This window comes from Hirundo rustica, chromosome 24 (genome assembly GCF_015227805.2).
Source record: "Hirundo rustica isolate bHirRus1 chromosome 24, bHirRus1.pri.v3, whole genome shotgun sequence".
NCBI lineage: Eukaryota > Metazoa > Chordata > Aves > Passeriformes > Hirundinidae > Hirundo > Hirundo rustica.
The window spans coordinates 484,072-501,705 of NC_053473.1; the positions used below are offsets into that span (position 1 = coordinate 484,072).

The 17,634-nt window shown below is 55.1% G+C and overlaps 2 protein-coding genes across 11 annotated transcripts in view; one reads left to right on the plus strand and one right to left on the minus strand.

Moving 5' to 3' along the window:
- Window positions 1-459: 459 nt before the first annotated feature.
- On the plus strand, window positions 460-5,296 carry MYOG (myogenin). Its single transcript, XM_040085589.2, has 3 exons — window positions 460-973; window positions 3,885-3,966; window positions 4,992-5,296. Exons 1-3 carry the CDS (start codon window positions 497-499, stop codon window positions 5,111-5,113), a joined length of 681 nt encoding a protein of 226 aa, XP_039941523.1. The 5' UTR covers window positions 460-496; the 3' UTR covers window positions 5,114-5,296.
- A 574-nt stretch (window positions 5,297-5,870) lies between these two features.
- PPFIA4 (PTPRF interacting protein alpha 4) overlaps window positions 5,871-17,634 on the minus strand; it is a 61,331-nt gene continuing 49,567 nt past the window's right edge. For 3 of the 10 annotated variants that reach the window (XM_040085655.1, XM_040085654.1, XM_040085648.1), the window contains 13 exons: window positions 17,418-17,575; window positions 16,688-16,784; window positions 16,377-16,458; window positions 15,393-15,593; window positions 13,813-13,875; window positions 12,268-12,294; window positions 11,193-11,368; window positions 10,378-10,475; window positions 9,600-9,775; window positions 9,308-9,376; window positions 8,601-8,778; window positions 7,413-7,500; window positions 5,871-7,006 (listed from right to left, as the gene is read on the minus strand). In XM_040085655.1, the coding sequence (XP_039941589.1) occupies window positions 7,442-7,500; window positions 8,601-8,778; window positions 9,308-9,376; window positions 9,600-9,775; window positions 10,378-10,475; window positions 11,193-11,368; window positions 12,268-12,294; window positions 13,813-13,875; window positions 15,393-15,593; window positions 16,377-16,458; window positions 16,688-16,784; window positions 17,418-17,575 (1,384 nt within the window). In that variant the 3' untranslated portion in view covers window positions 5,871-7,006; window positions 7,413-7,441. The remainder of the gene's footprint in view (window positions 7,007-7,412; window positions 7,501-8,600; window positions 8,779-9,307; window positions 9,377-9,599; window positions 9,776-10,377; window positions 10,476-11,192; window positions 11,369-12,267; window positions 12,295-13,812; window positions 13,876-15,392; window positions 15,594-16,376; window positions 16,459-16,687; window positions 16,785-17,417; window positions 17,576-17,634) is intronic. The other 7 variants (XM_058423455.1, XM_040085657.1, XM_040085653.1 and 4 more) reach the window with 4 other exon arrangements.

The following is a 17,634-nucleotide window of genomic DNA, read 5'->3' on the forward strand; positions in this document are numbered from 1 at the left end:
TGGGTCCCCCTGCGGGGAAGGCACAGATCTGAGATGCCGTGGGATTCAGGGGGGCAGCACGAGGGGCTGGGGGTGTCCTGGTCAGGCAGATTGGTCATGAGGCCACCACGGCTCCCCCGAAGCAGCCGTAACTGAAGGGACCAGATGATGCGGGAATGCCGGGTGGGGGGAGCTGGCAGCCGCCCGCCGTCCCCAGCGGCACCTCGGGGATCACACACAGCCCTTGTTCGGGTCCAGCCGAGCTGCTCCCCCAGCGTGCCAGCCCCCTCAAACCCGCCGGGCCGGGCATTGTAATCCCCGCGGGGAGAGCGCACAGAATCACACGGACAAGTTTTGATGTGAGGTAGCAGCTTAGAGTGGGCTCAGGTTTCCTTCGGGTTTTCTATATTTATCTACGTGATTTAATGCCAGCGCCGGGGTTTAAATGGCACCAAGCAGTTGGCGCGGGGAGAGGGAGCAGCCGTCCCCGAGCCGCGCACACATCCCCCAGCCGCCCATGGAGCTCTTCGAGACCAACCCGTATTTCTTCCCGGAGCAGAGGTTTTACGATGGGGAAAACTTTCTGGGCTCCCGCTTGCAGGCCTACGAGCCCGCGGCGTTCCCCGAGCGCGCCGAGGCCGCGCTGTGCGCCGAGGGCAGGGCGGCTCTGGAGGACAAGGAGGCGCTGGCCGAGCACTGTCCCGGGCAGTGCCTGCCCTGGGCGTGCAAGGCGTGCAAGAGGAAATCCGTGTCCATGGACCGGCGGCGGGCGGCCACGCTGCGGGAGAAGCGGCGGCTGAAGAAGGTGAACGAGGCGTTCGAGGCTCTGAAGCGCAGCACCCTCCTGAACCCCAACCAGCGGCTGCCCAAGGTGGAGATCCTGCGCAGCGCCATCCAGTACATCGAGCGGCTGCAGAGCCTGCTCAGCTCCCTCAACCAGCAGGAGCGCGATCAGCGGGACCTGCGCTTCCGCCCCGCCGCGCCCCAGCCCGCCGTGAGTGTCCCCGGCCTGGGCTGCGGGTGGTGCCCCGTGGGGGACGCGTGTGGGGGTGACACTCCCTGCGGGTGGTGGCATTTTGGGGTGACTCCGTGGGAGAAGGGCCGTATGGGACTGATGCTCTGTGGGGACAATGTCCTGTGGAGGTGACTTTCTATGGGACGATGCACACAGGGGGATGCCGTTTAGGGGTGATAGTCTCTGGGGCTGATGCCTGATGTGGGATCGTTTTGGGGTGCCATTCTGTGGCAGAGGTGCTCTATGGGGACAATGCCCTATGGAGGTTATGCCCTATGGGGTGACACTCTATAGGATTGATACCATATGGCAATGACGTTCTCTGGGGGTGATGTAATTTTGGGGTGCCATTCTAGGTGGGCGACACTCTGTGGGACGATGCTCTAGGGGGTCGATGCCATTTCAGGGTGAAGGCCTTTCGGGGGTGATGCCACAGGGGAGCGATTCTCTGTGGGGACATTGCTCTATGGGGGTCATGCCCTGTGGGGGTAACCCCAAGCAGAGGCACTGCAGAAGCTCTGGGGCACCGGGTCCTGCTGTGGGGCGGGACAGGACCCCAGCAATGGGGCCGGGCACACAATGCCATCTTGGGACACTGGTGGGTGTGTCCTGCGTGGGGGCACGGAGACAACGATCCAGCCCTGCAAAGTGCTCACATCCCTGCAGGAAAGAGGCCGCTCCCACTCTGTCCCTGTGAATGGGTGCACAGGGGCCATGCATGTGAGTGACATGTGGGCCTGTGCTGGGGAGGGGTGGAAATGGGGAAAACAAAGTGAGTAACATAGAACTAAACTAAGTGAAAATGTAACATAACATAACGTCACATAACATCATAATAACATAACATAACATAACATAACATAACATAACATAACATAACATAACATATAACATAACATAACATAGCATAATAGTATTAAATACTAAATACAAAGATAGAAATACAAATATGAAATATACAAAAAAAGAGCATAAAATATAAAATAAAATTAACACTCCCTGCTCACATCTAGGCAGAGGAAGGGATGAGAGGGGTGGCACAGGGACACCTCTGGTTTCTAAGACCAAAGGGGCTGATTTGGGCATTGGCTGATGACACTCAGTAGTTGCGTCCTGCCACCGCCCCAGAGAGCCAGGACCTGTCACTCCACAAGATTTTGGTCATTTAGCCAAATTTTTGAGAGGTATTTTCATCTGCTCCCTGGTTCCTGTGGATGGCTGGGCATGTGCTTCCCTGCTGCACTGAGGTTTGGAACTGGGAATGCACAGAGAGCTGAAACTACAGCTACAGGTGCAGGGAGAGGTGATCGATGCAGATGGAATAGATAGATGTAGGGATATGTATTGGTATAGGCATTGATGATATGTGTTCTGTAGATCTAGAGATCATATAGATAAATTAGATGGAGATGAAATTGATAGGGATGTGATAGCTATAGAGATAGATACAAATTATAGAGATAGATTAAATAAATATATAGATAATGTAGACAGTGAAAACAATTATATAGGTTATCTGTAGATACATAAAATATAAATGGCGTCTAGATACTGATTATGGAGCTATAGATAATGTAGATATGGATGATATAGATACAGAAATAAGTAATGTGGATAAGAATATGACATATGGATATATGGAGATACATATAGGTATAGATATGGATATGGATATAGATGATATAGATATAGATATAGATATAGATAAAGATATAGATATAGATATAGATATAGATATATAGATATCGCTATAGCTATAGCTATAGCTATAGATATAGATATAATACAGATACAAATACAAATATGGATATGGATATGGATGGACTTTATCAGAGACCCAGAAGAGGGATTCCTCATCTCCTTCCACACTAAGGGATTTAAGGGCCAAACCAGTAGGTATCCAGATAAACCAATTTAATGCTGAATAAAGGAATGAAAAAGTATTTAGGCTCCATCCTACATATTTGTGGGACTTCTCAGTATCCACTTTAATTCCATAATCCACTTGGATGCCAGAATCCAGTTTCCACTTCCCAGAATCCACTTGGATTTGCAAATGTGCCCAAAACTGTGCTGAGCTGTCCCTTTGTCACTTATGTTCTGAACTGACCCTTCTCCCAGCTGTAGCCAGAGGTTCACATATTGATGCAAAAGCCAATTTTTTTGGGGGAAAAAAGATCTCTGAGAACTTCCTGCTTTAATGGGAAATAAGTCCAAGTGTTAATTAATTATCCCATGCTGCCATGAGCTTGTAGGTCCAAAGTGCCATTCTAGTCTGCTACAAAGAGTTGGGTCCATGGGATTGCTCATATAAATAACATTTGGGTTTTTACCTGAGCTGACACCCACTCCTAGATAAAGACACGCTCCAAAAAAGTGAATTCTGAGCTTTGCTGAATAATGCTTTCATTTTTCATGCTGTCAGCTCTTTTCTTCAAAATAACCACTCAGCCCCAAATCCACAAATCAAACTGCCAGAAGATTTTCCCAATCCCCACCATGGGATGGCCTGAGGGCAACCAGGCCTGTGTCATTTCTTATGATTCTCAGCAAAAAGGAGTTTTGCCCAAGGACATTTGTTCATCTCCAGCCCTTTTTCATAATCAGTGGGGAGATGCTTTTTACCTGAAGTGAGAGGGGAGCCCCATTTCTCTGTGACCAGTGTCCCAAAAAAAGGAGGTTTTTCAGCCTTTATGGTTAAAGGAAGCACCTGACCCTGATGGTTCCTGGGAACCCTGCGTGATGTTGGCTCCTCTGGGTGGGGAGGGACGTGCCCCCCTCCACAGGGGTGTCGTGCTGTGGGATGGGCCCCATGGGGTGTTTGTGGGGCTGCTGGTGGGGTTTGGCTGTGCTGGAGGAGGTGACACACGGTTGCTCTGCTCTCCTGCAGGCAGCCAGTGAGTGCGGGTCCAGCAGCTCCTCCTGCAGCCCCGAGTGGAGCAGCCAGCTGGAGTTCGGCACCAACCCTGCAGGTAACGCGCTCCTCGCCTCCCTGGGGCATCCCACGGCCTCACTGGGCTCTGCAGGGAGTGGGAACAACGGGGACACCACAGCTCTGGAGCGGGGCATCACTGAGCCAATGCCCTGAGCACGAGATGCTTGGAGCAAAGGACAGAAGGAACCTTGTCCTTCTCTCCCCATCCCACTGCTGCAGAGTGATGAGCTCAGAAATGCTACAGCACCTCCTTGGCTCAATGCTTAGCAGTTCAGGGTTCTCCCAGCCCTGATTTCACCAAAACACCAACCCTTGGGAGCTGAGAAATTGGGCTGCAGCAGCCTGGGCCTTGGTGCCTTCTTCAGCAAGAGTTTCATCCCTTGGTTTGGCTTTGCTGTGTTGCTGGGCATGGCTGGGCATCACTGGGCACAGCTGGGCAGTGCTTCCCTTCCTACACCCCCTCGGCAGGCGCTGATCTTTTTTTCCATGCTTGTCATTATCCTCGCTCCTGCCAAATGCACCTGTTGTTTTCCCCAGAAGGCAGAAACTTAAATCTCATTTTCCATTGGAGATTAAAACCTATAAAGGGTCCAAAAATTCCACTCTCTTTTGCTCTCTCATTGTTCCCCAGGGTGGGGGATAGCAGCAGGTCTGTAGGTCACTCTGGCCATGTGGAGGATCATGGGGTCATAGAATCGTAGAAAAGAGTCAACAAATTGTTATGGGTGCAAAAGATCTTCAAGTCCAACCCTCAACCATGTTCACCACTGACCTACACCCCCCTGAGCAGAACCAGGAGCCATCTCCAACACACAGTCCCCATTCCCAGCAGTGTCCTCACCCCTGTGTCTCCCCAGATCCCATTCCCAGCAGTGTCCTCACCCCTGTGTCTCCCCAGATCCCATTCCCAGCAGTGTCCTCACCCCTGTGTCTCCCCAGATCCCATTCCCAGCAGTGTCCTCACCCCTGTGTCTCCCCAGATCCCATTCCCAGCGGTGTCCTCACCCCTGTGTCTCCCCAGATCCCATTCCCAGCAGTGTCCTCACCCCTGTGTCTCCCCAGACCACCTCCTGGCTGACGAGGCAGCTGAGGAGCGCAACCTGCACTCGCTGTCCTCCATTGTGGAGAGCATTGCCGTGGACGACGTGGCTGTAACGTTCCCAGAGGAGCGGGGTCAAAACTGAGCTGGCGCAAACCCCGGCAGCTCCTCGAGATGGTAACGGGGTGAGAGTGAGGTGCCGGAAGGATCCAGCCGCTGGAAATCACATCTCCCCCCGCAGTGTCGTGGGCTGCACGGCTGACGCCACTCGGGTCCCTCCCCGGTCCTTGCGGAGCGCTGCTGCCAGGCTGGAAGAGCAGAGGTGGGACGGGGCAGTGCCGCAGGTCCTGCAGGGGCTCCCCGGGGCCGGGCCCTGCTCTGCTGCTGGCCGGGGATGGGCGGGTTTGGGGCCAATGTGTGTGCTGGCTTCGCTTTGCTGAGTTTTCCAGATGCTCCTTGACCAAGGTCTCTCTCCGGCCAGTGTCCGGTGGTGCCCACCTGGAGCCCACCTGTCTTTTCTACTGAACGCTGTGTGCAGTTGCCATTTAGGGTCTTTTTAATTATTATTTTTGCTAACTTATTTGGATTCTTTTTTAAATAAAAGCATTCTTGTTTGGACGGTTTGGGGTTTCCTTTACTGTTGTCCTGCCCTGCATAGGTCTCCCTGGTTCCACAATCCCCAAATCCAGGTTGGAGACTTTTGTATCAGTAAATCCAGCTGGACCTCAGCACAGCCACTCAGCAGGGAACTGGATGTGCCACACTTCAATCAGCCCTACACAGACCAGTGATTTCACTAGTGTTTAACTGGGGTTCAGCCTTGTGCCCCAAACATCTTGAGGGAGCTAGAGATTAGTGGTATTTTTAATTTGGGCTCTACAAAGAAGGCTCAAAGCCAGCACTGTTTTAAAATCCTGTTTATTGGAGCACACATACATCCTTTCCTGACCTGATCCAGGGTTAGGAGTCCATGCAGTACCAATAATATGACAAAAGAAATAGGGCATCGATATAAAGGGCTCACTGACTCTTCAAATTAAAAAAATATTTAATACTGTATTAGGCAAATGATACACCAAAAAGACGTTGTGACTGTAGAGTCTCTCAGATATTGCACTTCCAGACAGCACATGATAAGTATAAGGTCATTCCAGCCATCAATAAATATCACATCAGAAATAGGGGCCACACAAGGCAAATGTGGCATGAGGAGACGAAGAGATCCTACCCTACGGGGAAGAAATGGGAAGAGTTAAGAGCCTCCTGGACTGACCCCTGCCAGGAGGCATGAGGGGAGAGTATCTCCTCTGCACCCAGAGGGGAAGGGTGGCACAACCCGGGAGCAGAGGGGGCTCCCGTTGTCTCCCTGGGCACCCAAGGAGGGTCCCTCTCCCGTGGGTGCCAGGCACTGTCCCTGTGAGCCATGTGGGGTGGTCCCAGGCACAGTCCCCCCGATCAGGGCACCTGACAGCACCAAAATGAGCACCTTGCCCACCCAGCCCCGGGCAGTCACTGCCCTCCTCACCTCACGCTGGGCCCCCTTTGTCCCACCCAGCACCGGCCCTGGCACTGCCCCAGTGGCCCCAAGGGCAGCTCCTTGCCCGGCCACCCTGGAGGGAGTATTTCCACGAGCCTGAATCTTCCTTGGCTTCAAGTCCTGTGGGCAGCAGCATCCCTGATGCCCAGGGCTTGGGTGAGTCAGTACAGCCCCATGGGAGATTGGCAACATGAACCAGGCGGGAGGGAGGCTTCCAGACATTGCAGACACTTTGGGGGTGTCTGTGCTGCTCCCCAGATGGCACCACACCGGGACGGCATCCGGAGCATATCCATGGCCCAGCCAGCGCGGGGAGAAGTGGGGGGCAGGCCACGGCAGGAGCCAAGGGAGCCGGGGGAAGCGGGGCGTGCACGAGCAGGAGGAACGGGTCCTGTTGGTCCACAGCAGTGACAGTCTGTGGGTGTGGGCTGAGGAACAGGCACAGGCTGGGCTCTCGTCCTGGAAGGCAGCCAGCACGTGGCATACGGACATGGGGATTTGCTGAGGAGCAAAGCGGGAAAGGCCCCGTGAGGATGCTGGCTCAGCTCCACCTGTGCACGCACCGGCCAACAAACCCAGATGGAATCAGCACTGGATCCTCCTGGCATGGGGTAACTACGGGCCAGGGTACAGCAGGATCCCAGAAGCCTCCCTGAAGTGCTTGACCACCCTTCCCTCACCCAAAGTGGGACCCTCATGGGATGGCATCCTGGGCTCCCCAGTGGAGCTGTCTGTCCAAGCGTGGACAAACTCTGCGAGCCTCAGGCAGCAGCATCTCTCCCACCACTGGAGTCTCCCTGGCCCTCCATGGCCAGGCAAACCTCGGTGAGGGCAGCCCCCTGCCTGGGTGCTGCTGGGGCTCCTGCTCTGCCCTGGTCCCCAGGCAGCTCTAGGGCCTCACACTCACCCAGGGCCTGGCTCCCGTCTCGCTGACCCTCAGCACGAGTACGTCCGCACCGTTGAAGTCTCCAGCCTTGGGGACCCGGAGGCCCCGACTGGAAGGGAACCAAAGAGCAAAGCAATTAACGACCGCTCCAATTAGCCCCCAGCTTCCCCAAATTCTATATTTATTGAGCAGCATCAGTGCACTGCAGCCACATGAAGATGAGGGTCAGAGGAAGAGCCATGTTTGGCCAGCTCAGATGCTCCTGAGGCTCCGGGGTATTTGGGAAATTGCCTCTTGCCATCCCTGCTCCTAGGCAGCGAGCACCCTGCTCCCTGACAGGGTGGGATTCTGTCCCAGGTTTCATTGTGCTTAGCCAGATGGGAACTGTAGCTTCTGGGGATGGGGTGGAAAAGCTCAAACAGAAGCCTGACCCCAACTGCTGGATGGAAAGCTGCGACATTTGAGCAAAACTGGAGACAGGAGAGGAGCTAAACCTGAGCTTTGGAGTTGGAAGGTGAGTGCACAGCTTTTTAATTCTCATTCCCACCCTCATTTCTGAACCTGCTGAAGCCAGCTTTGCTCCAGGGGGGAGCAGCTGCTGTCTTGGGATAGTGGGAGCAAGGTGCTTGGTTCAGGGGACAAATTGAGGTGACCTGGCTGGAGCTTCTGCCTCCCTACAGCTTTGGAAGGGACCAAGACATCTTGAAGAAAGGAGCTGTGTGGTGGGGGCAGATCCTGGGACATAAAACAGGAAAGCCAGCAGCATGGGCAGCCAGGGTGTCCTGGGGGAACTCAGGCAAATGGAGCCAGCTAATACATCCCTTTGTGGGTGGTTCCCAAAAGGCAGAATGGGGAAAACTGGCCCAGACTGGGCTCCTGCATCCTGGCAACCCCTGGGTGACATCTCCCACTTCATGACCCAATCCTGGCCCCTAACTTGTCCTTGTAGTTCATAACCAAGAAATCACACACAGGTGATGGTTTCTGAAGTAACCCTTCCAGAAAAACCATTTCCAGCAGGACACAGCTCCAGGATCACATGGATTGAGCATCTTGGGTGACCAGCAAGCTTCTCTCATCTCCCTTCCCCTTCCCCTTCCCTTTCCCCTTCCCCTCTCTCCCCGCTCCTATCCCTTTCCTCTCCTGCTGGCACATCCTCCCCTTCTGAGCAGGGGTGGGAGAGAACCCTCTGGAGAAGGGCTGACCCACCTTCTGGGGGCATTTTCTTGGCTGGAGCAGGTGGAGGGGGCAGTGGCACGAGGCTGGTGACACGGAAGCCAGCAGGGAGGGTCTCAGCAGAGCCACTGAGGAGGTTGATGCTGTGCACGTCCCGTGGGCGGAAGCGCTTGCGCCAGGACGGCGTCCGACGGAAGGTTTTGTCATCACCCTGCAGGGAAGAGCGTGGGAGACATCAGCTAACAAGGGTATGCCTCGATGACCAGCTCTAGCAAAGTGTGGGATCAAACTGGGCCAAGGACATAGCATCTTGCTGGGATCCATGGCATTGGCTTTATCCTTTCCAGCTCATCTGTCTCTTCCCTACAGCCTGCCTGCTAAGATACCTTGGAGACATCAACACAAAAGTCACAGTAAAGACTCCAAAGGATGCCGGGTTCATCCAGAATCCGAGGGCAGAGGAGCTCCAGCCCTTGAAACACCTCCTCTGGACTTGCTCCAGCAGCTCCACATCCCTTTGATACTGGAGCCCAGGGCTGGAGCAGCTCTGCAGGTGGGGTCTCAGGTGAGCAGGGCACAGGGGCAGAATCTCCCCCTGCCCTGCTGCTCATGCTGGGGATCAGCCCAGCACGTGGGGAGTTCTGGGCTGCCAGAACACGTGGCTGGGGCACACTGAGATTCTCATCCACCAACACCCCCAAGTCCTTCCCCAGTCACACATGGAGAGGTTTGGCACTCACATCATCCAGCCTCCGGTCCGTGCCCAAGGCGAGCAGGTTGTTGAACTCCCTCTCCAGCACTTGTCGAGCCTGCAATTAAGCAAAAAATTATGATCCCCCATTAATGGGGAATGTGCTTCCAGCCCAAACTTCTATCCTAGGAAAGCCTGCATGTGGCAGAAAGAGGCCCCACGCCATAGGAGAGCTCTGCTTTAAAAGGCAGAGCTGTGTTAGTGACACTGGTGCAGTCACACCACAGCCATGTCCACACTGGCCATTCTCCTCCAAAATCTGCCAAGGATGCTGCTCCTACCTGGGTGTTCTGGGTGGGGATCTGCAGCACAAGGGCCAGGCTGTTGTGGTCGAAGTTCTCGTCGAGGGCCAGCAGGGCCCCGTGCACGCCGCTCTCCACCAGGTTGTTCCCATACTCGCGCAACCCGATGGACTGGATCCAGTGAATGACCTGGTCATTGGTCCACACCAACACATCTGCACGACAGCAAGGGCATGGCTCAGGCCACCTCACACCCCACTTGTGGCTCTTAGGGGGTCTGGGGGTGTCCTGAGGCCTTTTCCCTTTGACCCAGGATGATCCTGGGACTCTCCTTCCCCAGCCAGCAGCAAAACCAGGAGCTCAGGTGCCACGAAGAGCTCAGTTCAATTTACCAAGCTCCAAACTGGAATAACAGGCAGAAAACAACGGTGAAAATTAATCCTAAGAACCCACGACTGCTGATGTAATTAGGGGCATTATCAATAATGAGATGTAATCCAAGCAGCAGCCAGATGTGTAGGGAATGTCAGGACAGCGACGAGGAAGGGGAGGCTGAGCAAGCTGGAGATATCCCGAGCAGTGAAATGGGCAGAGGAGATCATGGGATGCTCAGGCTGCATCTTTGCTTTCCCCTCCTCCCTCCTCGTGCCTGCCTGGGGTCAGCTGATAAGGGCATGTGGAGCAGCAGGAAGGTCCCTCAGGAGAACAGCCCTGTGGGCTCAGAATGAGTTAAAAATAAGAGCCAGAAGAGAGACCAGCCCTGGGTATCGTCTGGGAGGTGTCTCCTCTGTTCTGGAGCTGGACAGGGGGTGCTGACCTTTGATTTCGTGTTGGGTCTCCTCTCGCCTCCTCTCAAGCTCTTTGCGGTCGTAGTTGAGCCTCTTGAGGCACATGATGCCGTACTGGAGGCTGGTGCTGCAGCAACAGGAGGGGACACAAGGGGACACAAGGGATCACCCAGCCCTCCAGGACACGTGGCTGGGAGGGCCCCGGGTAGGGACCCCCCTCTCTGCATGCTCCCCACACATCCAAAGGAAGCTTCAGGCCAGGGATGGGCCAGGACACAACCCAAAGCTGGAAAACGGGGAATGTCCCTCTCTTTCATGGCAATTCCTCACTCCATCAGTTTGAGCCTGTTCCAGCTGCCTGAGAGCGCACAGCTACAAACGATCCTCACACTTGGTGGCCAGAGAGCGAAGGGGAACCAGCCCTTGGGGGCTGCTCCAGGCTCAAGGGCTCACCCCTGCAGGCTGGGGTCAGGCCCTTGGGTCAGAGTGGGCACTGGGAACCCGAGGGCAGGGGTGGATCCTGGTGTTGGAGCCATGGCTGGGATGGCACAAGCCTTCTCCCACTGGGCTGCTGGCAGACAGCAGTGGAGCACCAGGCAGGATGAGCCCGAAGTTTTGCCCATGGTTTGCTTCACAGCCAGGGGAAGGCCTGGTCCTCTGCAGTTCTGCAGCAGGGAGTGAGGTGAAGGAGAACTTCTGCCCGTAAGAGCTGCTCCAGCTCAGGGCAGTGAGCCCAGCCTGGAAGAGCCATCCAGGGCTGCTCAAGAAAAAGGAGAATCCCTCAAAGGAGCCCCCCTCCTCTGCTCTATGTGCACGCCAGGGCGCGCCGGGGGCCAGGACTCACCGGTGGAAGCTGTCCACCATCTTCAGGTGCACCCGCAGGTCCTTCTTGGTGAGGTGGTCCAGCATCCGTGCATCCACCAGGCATTCCATGAAGTAGCTGCGGTACTGGGGCAGACCCAGGCTGGGCAGCCACTCGTTCCCAATCCATTCGTGGTTCATGTCCCCATAGGCCAGTGTCTGCAGAGAAGCACATGGAGAAGCTGGGGAGAACCCAGGGCTCGGTGGAGCTGCAGAATCCCAGGAAATCAGTGACAGCCCAAGAGGGTCACTGTCCTGAGGATAAACCCAGGCCAGAGGAGTCAGCCTTGGGTGCTACTGAAGGAGCTGGAGGGAACAGTCCTGCTGGTCAAGGTCTGTGTCCTACTCATGTCCCCCTCCCTACTCAGGAGACAAAGCAGCAGCCAAAAGTAATGGCAAGGTATAACTGGACTTTATGAGCAGCTGCCTCTGGAAAAAGCACATTAATTGAAAGACTAAACAAATGAGAAACAGGTCCCAGTGCATTCCCAACTGATTTTTAAGAATCTCTGCTTTAAGAATATCTATTTTAAGACTTCAAACCAAAAAAAAGAGTCAGTTTTGGGAAAAAAAAAACCCACCTAATCACTTCCACTGCAAACTGATTTTGGGTCCAAAAAGGAATTAAAATCCACCAGAAGGAAAGTAAAACACTTGAGAGGGATAAAACCAGAAGAGATGGATCCAAGTGGGACTCTTCCATCACACCTTTTTGGTTCATAAAAATCATCTGTATGGACTTGGGGCTACAGAATAGATGAAAAGTAAACGTGCAGCTGGAATCCTGCCTGCATGGAAGGTGGTCACACAGGTGGGTTTTTTAAACACAGGCTCTGGATCTCACAGAGGTCCCAGGAAAAGTCACTGCCTGGAGCAGAGAAGGGCCCAGGAGGACATCCTGTACCTGAGAGATGGCCCAGAGGAGCAGCCACAGAGTGCAGGTAAAAGTCTCCAAGACCTCGGTGAACACCAGTGCCCCAAACATCCCCTGGGATATCCAGCTTCCCCCTGACCACCCCATGCACCGCCCACGAAAAAGGGTGACCCAGGGACCTCACCTGTGCCCAGCTGCCTTCCTCTGTGTCCTAAGTGTGACACACGCAGCATGTCAACAGAAAGGACAGTGAAGTCAGTACCTGGTGGCCCTGCACGGGACAGGGCTTGCCACATGCACTGTGTACAGAGGGACATGGAGGGGACAGGGGCTTGGGGACCTCGGCCTTGTCCCCAGGGTGCTAGGGACACCCTGAGCCCAATGGGGCTGGCGCCCACCCCATTTCTAAACAAGAATACAGGGTGGAGAAAGAAGGAGAAGGAGAAAGAGAAGAGAAAGGGGACAGGGGAAAGGGGACAGGGGAAAGGGGACAGGGGAAAGGGGAAAGGGGAAAGGGGAAAGGGGAGAAGGGAAAGGGGAAAGGGGAAAGAGGAAAGGGGAAAGGAGAAGGGGGAAGGGGGAAGGGGGAAGGGGGGAGGGGGAAAGGGGAAAGGGGAAAGCAGAAGGGGAAAGGGGAAAGAGGAAAGGGGAAAGGGGAAAGGGGAAAGGGGAAAGGGGAAAGGGGAATGGGGAAAGGGGAATGGGGAAAGGGGAATGGGGAAAGGGGAAGGGGGAAAGGGGAATGGGGAAAGGGGAAAGGGGACAGGGGAATGGGGAAAGGGGAAGAAGGAGGAGGAGGAGAAGGAGATAGGATGAGGCTTGGGCTGGAGATGGAACCACCCCTGGGGCTCATTCACCTTCCCTGGGAAACATGGAGAGTTCTTAGGTTCCCCCCAGGTCAGATGGATGAAAGAGAATTAAGCTTCAGTACATCTGTCACAACCTGCAGGGGGCTGCCCAAGGCAATTTGCTAATTTTTTATTAGCTGTTTCCTCCTTTGCCAACCTGTGCTGGTTTTCTTCAGTCTCAGAACCTGCCAAGGGACAGTGGCACATTCCTGCTACTCAACAAAAGCTTCAATAAAATGCCTATTTCAGAGAACCCCAAACTTGTTTGGATTGGAAGGGACCTTAGAGCTAGTCCTATTCCACCCCTATCTACACCTTCCACCATCCCAGGGTGTGCCAGCCTGGCCTTGGACACACAGTCCCCACAATCCAAAACGCTGCCCTGCGCTGAGACACTGACAGGAGGTGATTGGGTTGCAGAGCAGGGAGTGTGGCTCCATCTCTCTAAAGGAGCCAGAGCTTTTGTGAGCATGGACACATCCCTGCAAGGGACCCCAAGCGTAGGGACACATGGTGGGGACAATGTTTGGGTGTGCTGAGGTCAGTGGGGGATTAGACCATGACTTGAGTGCAGAATGATTTGGGGATCTCGTGTGTCTCAAGATCAGTCCCAGGGTTTTGTCTTTAACTCCCAAAAAGCCAGGCTACTCTGGAAACCCAGCGAAATCCACAAGAGAAAAAAAAAATCTTATGGGGTTTAAGCTACTTTTAGAAATTGCTGGGACATTAAAGGTTGAAAGAGGGTTTCTAAAGAGCTGTAGGGTGCTGGCCAAGAGCTGACATGAGGGATGCCCTTCCCTCTGGGTTCACACACCTGGTGCTGCTCAGACCCTGACACCCCAGGGGCTTCCCCCAGCACCCTGGGGGCTGCCCAGCCTCACCGTCTTGGTGGAAGTTGCCATGTTCTCCATCTCCTCGTGGGTGACCCAGACATTTCCAGAGGACTGCAGGGAAAAGAGTAGAGGCGTCAGAGCAAACCACCAGAGAAACATGGCCTCAGTTCACAATCACCATGGAGTCATGGAATCACAGAATTATTAAGGCTGAAATATCAAGTCCAACCTCAACCCAGCAGCACCACCACCACGTTCAGCATTGAACCATGTCCTCAAGGGCAACATCCACTCATTTTTTTAACACTTCCGGGGATGGTGACCCCACCACTGCCCTGAGCAGTTGTGCCAGGGCCTGACCACCCTTTCCAGGAAGAAATTTCTCCCAATATCTAGCCTGAACCTCCCCTGGCACAGCTTGAAGCCGTTTCCTCTTGTCCTGTCCCTGTTCCCTGGGAGCAGAGCCCAAGTCCCCTGGGGCTATCCCCTTCTGTCAGGGAGTTGTGCAGAGCCACAAAGTCCCCACCAAGCCTCCTTTTCTCCAGGCTGAGCTCTTTTCCCAGCTCCCTCAGTCACCTCTGGTGCTCCAGACCCTTCCTCAGCTCTGTTCCCTCCCCTGGACACATTCCAGCCCCTCCAGGTTTGTTGTCATGAAGTGCCCAGAACTCCCCCAGGATTCCAGGTGTGACCCCAGCAGTGCCAGCACAGGGGACAGGAACTGCCCTGGGCCTGCTGCTACCACAGTGCTGGGACAGTCCAGGTGCCCTTGGCCTTTCTGCCCACCTGAGCACATCTGGACTCACCTGGGCTCATGTCCAACCTCTGTCAGCACCAACTATGCTGGAATCAAGCCAGGCTCAGGCTGGTGGACGATCAGACTGCCAGCTCCTGTGCTTGGAGCTGTCCTGGGAACACCCCACATCCTGGCAGCTCAACCTGCCTGAGGGGTGACATCCCACTGCCTGAGGGGACCCTGGGCTGTCCATGCAGTCACATAGAGCAGAGAATGGACCTTCATTCACCTCTCTTTCAAATTCAGTGTGATATTCAAGGAGCCTGCAGGCCTGTCCACATCAACTGTGACCCCAGAACAGCCATCTGAGGGGGACACAGCAGCCTTCCTTCTGCCAGCTGCAAGTCTACAGATGTGTCTTGGCATTACTCGGCCTCCATTAACCCCTCATGGCCTTTGGGGACCAGCAAAAGACACAATCCCTCCCTCCTACCAAGGGCAGGGATCTGCAGTTGCTCTGAGTTGCCCCAGGAATTTCAGATGGAAATTGCGTTGAAAGGATTGGGGAAAAGGCTGTGCACAACCAAGCTGGCCCCGTACCTCAGGAACATTTGTATTTCTGCTCTTTGGATGGAGTTTTATCCTCTCCAGGGCAGCCAGCCTACGAGTTCTGCTCTTTGCAGGGCCGGCCTCCCGCTGACAGCCCCATGTGAGTGGCAGGAGCCTTGAAACTGGAAAAAGCTTCATGCTTCCAGCTGGGAATGACCTTTGCACTGGAGGATGAGCGCCCAGCGGTTTGAGACCAGTCCACGAGGGGACATCACCCCCACCCACAGCGGTCCCCAGGGAAAGGAGGGCAAGGAGGGAAGGGTCTGGGTGCGCAGAGAGCACTCACTGTGCGGGACGTGGGCGGCGCCGAGGGGCTGGTGAGGGACACCATCTCCTGGATGGCCAGGCGCAGCTTGAGGCGGTGCAGGGCGTTGCTGATGCCGATCTCCCGCTGGATCTCGGTGTCCGACAGGGCCGACATGATGGCCCCGCTCTTGACGTTGGCCCGGCACGCGGCCACGTACCAGGCTGGCATCCCCACCCAGAGCTGGGGACAGGGACGGCAGTGACTGCTTGGCACTGCCGCCCCGGCTAACATGCCAGCGGCAAGGCCACCCTCTCTTAGAGCCCAGTATCGGAGCTGAACGTCCCCATGGCATTCTGGGCCTGGTCGTGCCCTGCAGAGGCGGCCTGTGGGCAGCCCAGCATCCTTGGGCCCGACGGGCGCAGCACAGGGAAGGAGCACCAATGGAACTTTTCATTAAGGTTGGAAAAGCCCTCTAAGATCAGTTCCAACCATTCCCACAGCACTGCTACGTTCACCACTTATCCATGTCCCAAGTGCCACATCCACACATCTTTCAAACACTTCCAGGGATGGTGACTCCACCACTGCCCTGAGCAGTTGTGCCAGGGCCTGACCACTCTTTCCAGGAAGAACTTTTCTGCAGTATCCAACCTGAACCTCCTCTGGTGCAGCTTGAAGCCATTTCTTCTTGTCCTGTCCCTGTTCCCTGGGAGCAGAGCCTGACCCCCCCCTTGGCTCCCCATTCCTGTCAGGAGTTGTGCAGAGCAAGAAAATCTCCCCTGAGCCTCCTTTTCTCCAGGCTGAGCCCCTTTCCCAGCTCCCTCAGCCTCTCTTCATCAGATCTGTGCTTAAACCTAAAGCTCTACTCAAACCACAACTCCACAGGCTCTGAGGGATCCAGGGATCTGCTCTGTTCTCCCAGGACTTGCAGGCCTCAGCCACGTGCATGGACCAAGCATGGTGGGAAATGGTGGCACACACAGACCTGTGGGGACAGCGTGGGGACAATCCACGGGCACGCACCTCCAGCCAGGACACAACAGTGGGGCCATCCCAGTGGGCAAAGGGCAATCCTTTCCTCCTAGCCTCTTCCAGGAGTTCGTGCCTGGCAGGAAGAAAAGAAGCAGCATGATTTATGGGGGGCTTGTGGGGAAGGGAGAGTTCTTGGAAGGGAACAGACCCCGGGCAGTAGGGAGCAGCTGGAGACAAAGTTGTGAAGGAAGCAACAAGGCCCAAGGGAGGGTGAAGGTGAGAAGATTCCCCAGCAATTCCTAATCCCATGCCATGGCTTCCCAAGAGACCAGTTTCTTGCTGGAGTAGGGAAGTTCACTCACTTCTTCCGCAGGCGCCGATCCTTCTCGGCCTGAGCCCCCAGCTTGCCCAGTCCCAGGGGGTCCTGGATGCCCCCCTCCACGTCAGTCAGCAGCACTGCTGGGCAAGCAAGACACCCTCCGGTCAGTGTTATGTCCCCGGGCCAGTGGGACTCCCCCAGGGCCAGTGTGGGCACTGTCACTGTTGCCACAGCAGGGTGACAGCACAGGAGGTGACAGTGTCCCTTTAACCCACCCCCATGGTCCCTCTGCATCCCCAGGAAGCCCAAGCAGACACCCTCCTGCCATCCCTCCTACTTCCAAATCCCAGAATGCCAAAGTCACAGAATAATCCCTTCTGGAAGGGACACAGAAAGATCACTGAGTCCAACAATGCTCAACGTGGAAGCAGTAAAGGATTTAGGAGTGGAAAAGCAGCTCCTGACAAAAGTCTCTGCAAAATCCATGGGGAGGGAAGTAGATTTGAGGACACTAAAGATGAGACACAGTGAAGGAGGTCACTGTCCACACCCCAGCATTGACAGAGCACTGAAGTGACACCATGCTCAGGCCAGAGAGGCCAAGTGGAGGAAACACCAAGCTCCAACTGCCCTGAAGCTGCCATGGCCACAACACCCCCAAACCAGCAGTGGTGTCCCTGCCCCTCCCTGTCACCCCAATAGCACCCCAATGGCAGACAGAGCCAGAGGGTGTGGAGAGCCTGGCACAGACAGGGACAGGGCTGCTCACAGACCCTGCCCCGTGGCCCCTTCTCTGCTCAGCTGGATCAAGCGACCCTTCTCTTTCTTCCCAAACAGGCGCCCGATAGAGGATTTGATCCCCTTCCTCTTGGAGCCCTTGTGCAAGGAGTCCTGGCTGCTGCTGGGATTGCTGGCCTGGTCATCCAGTGAGCTGGGGATGGAGGAGGGAGAGGAAGAGCAAAACCTTTACGTTATTCTTGAGCAGGTCAC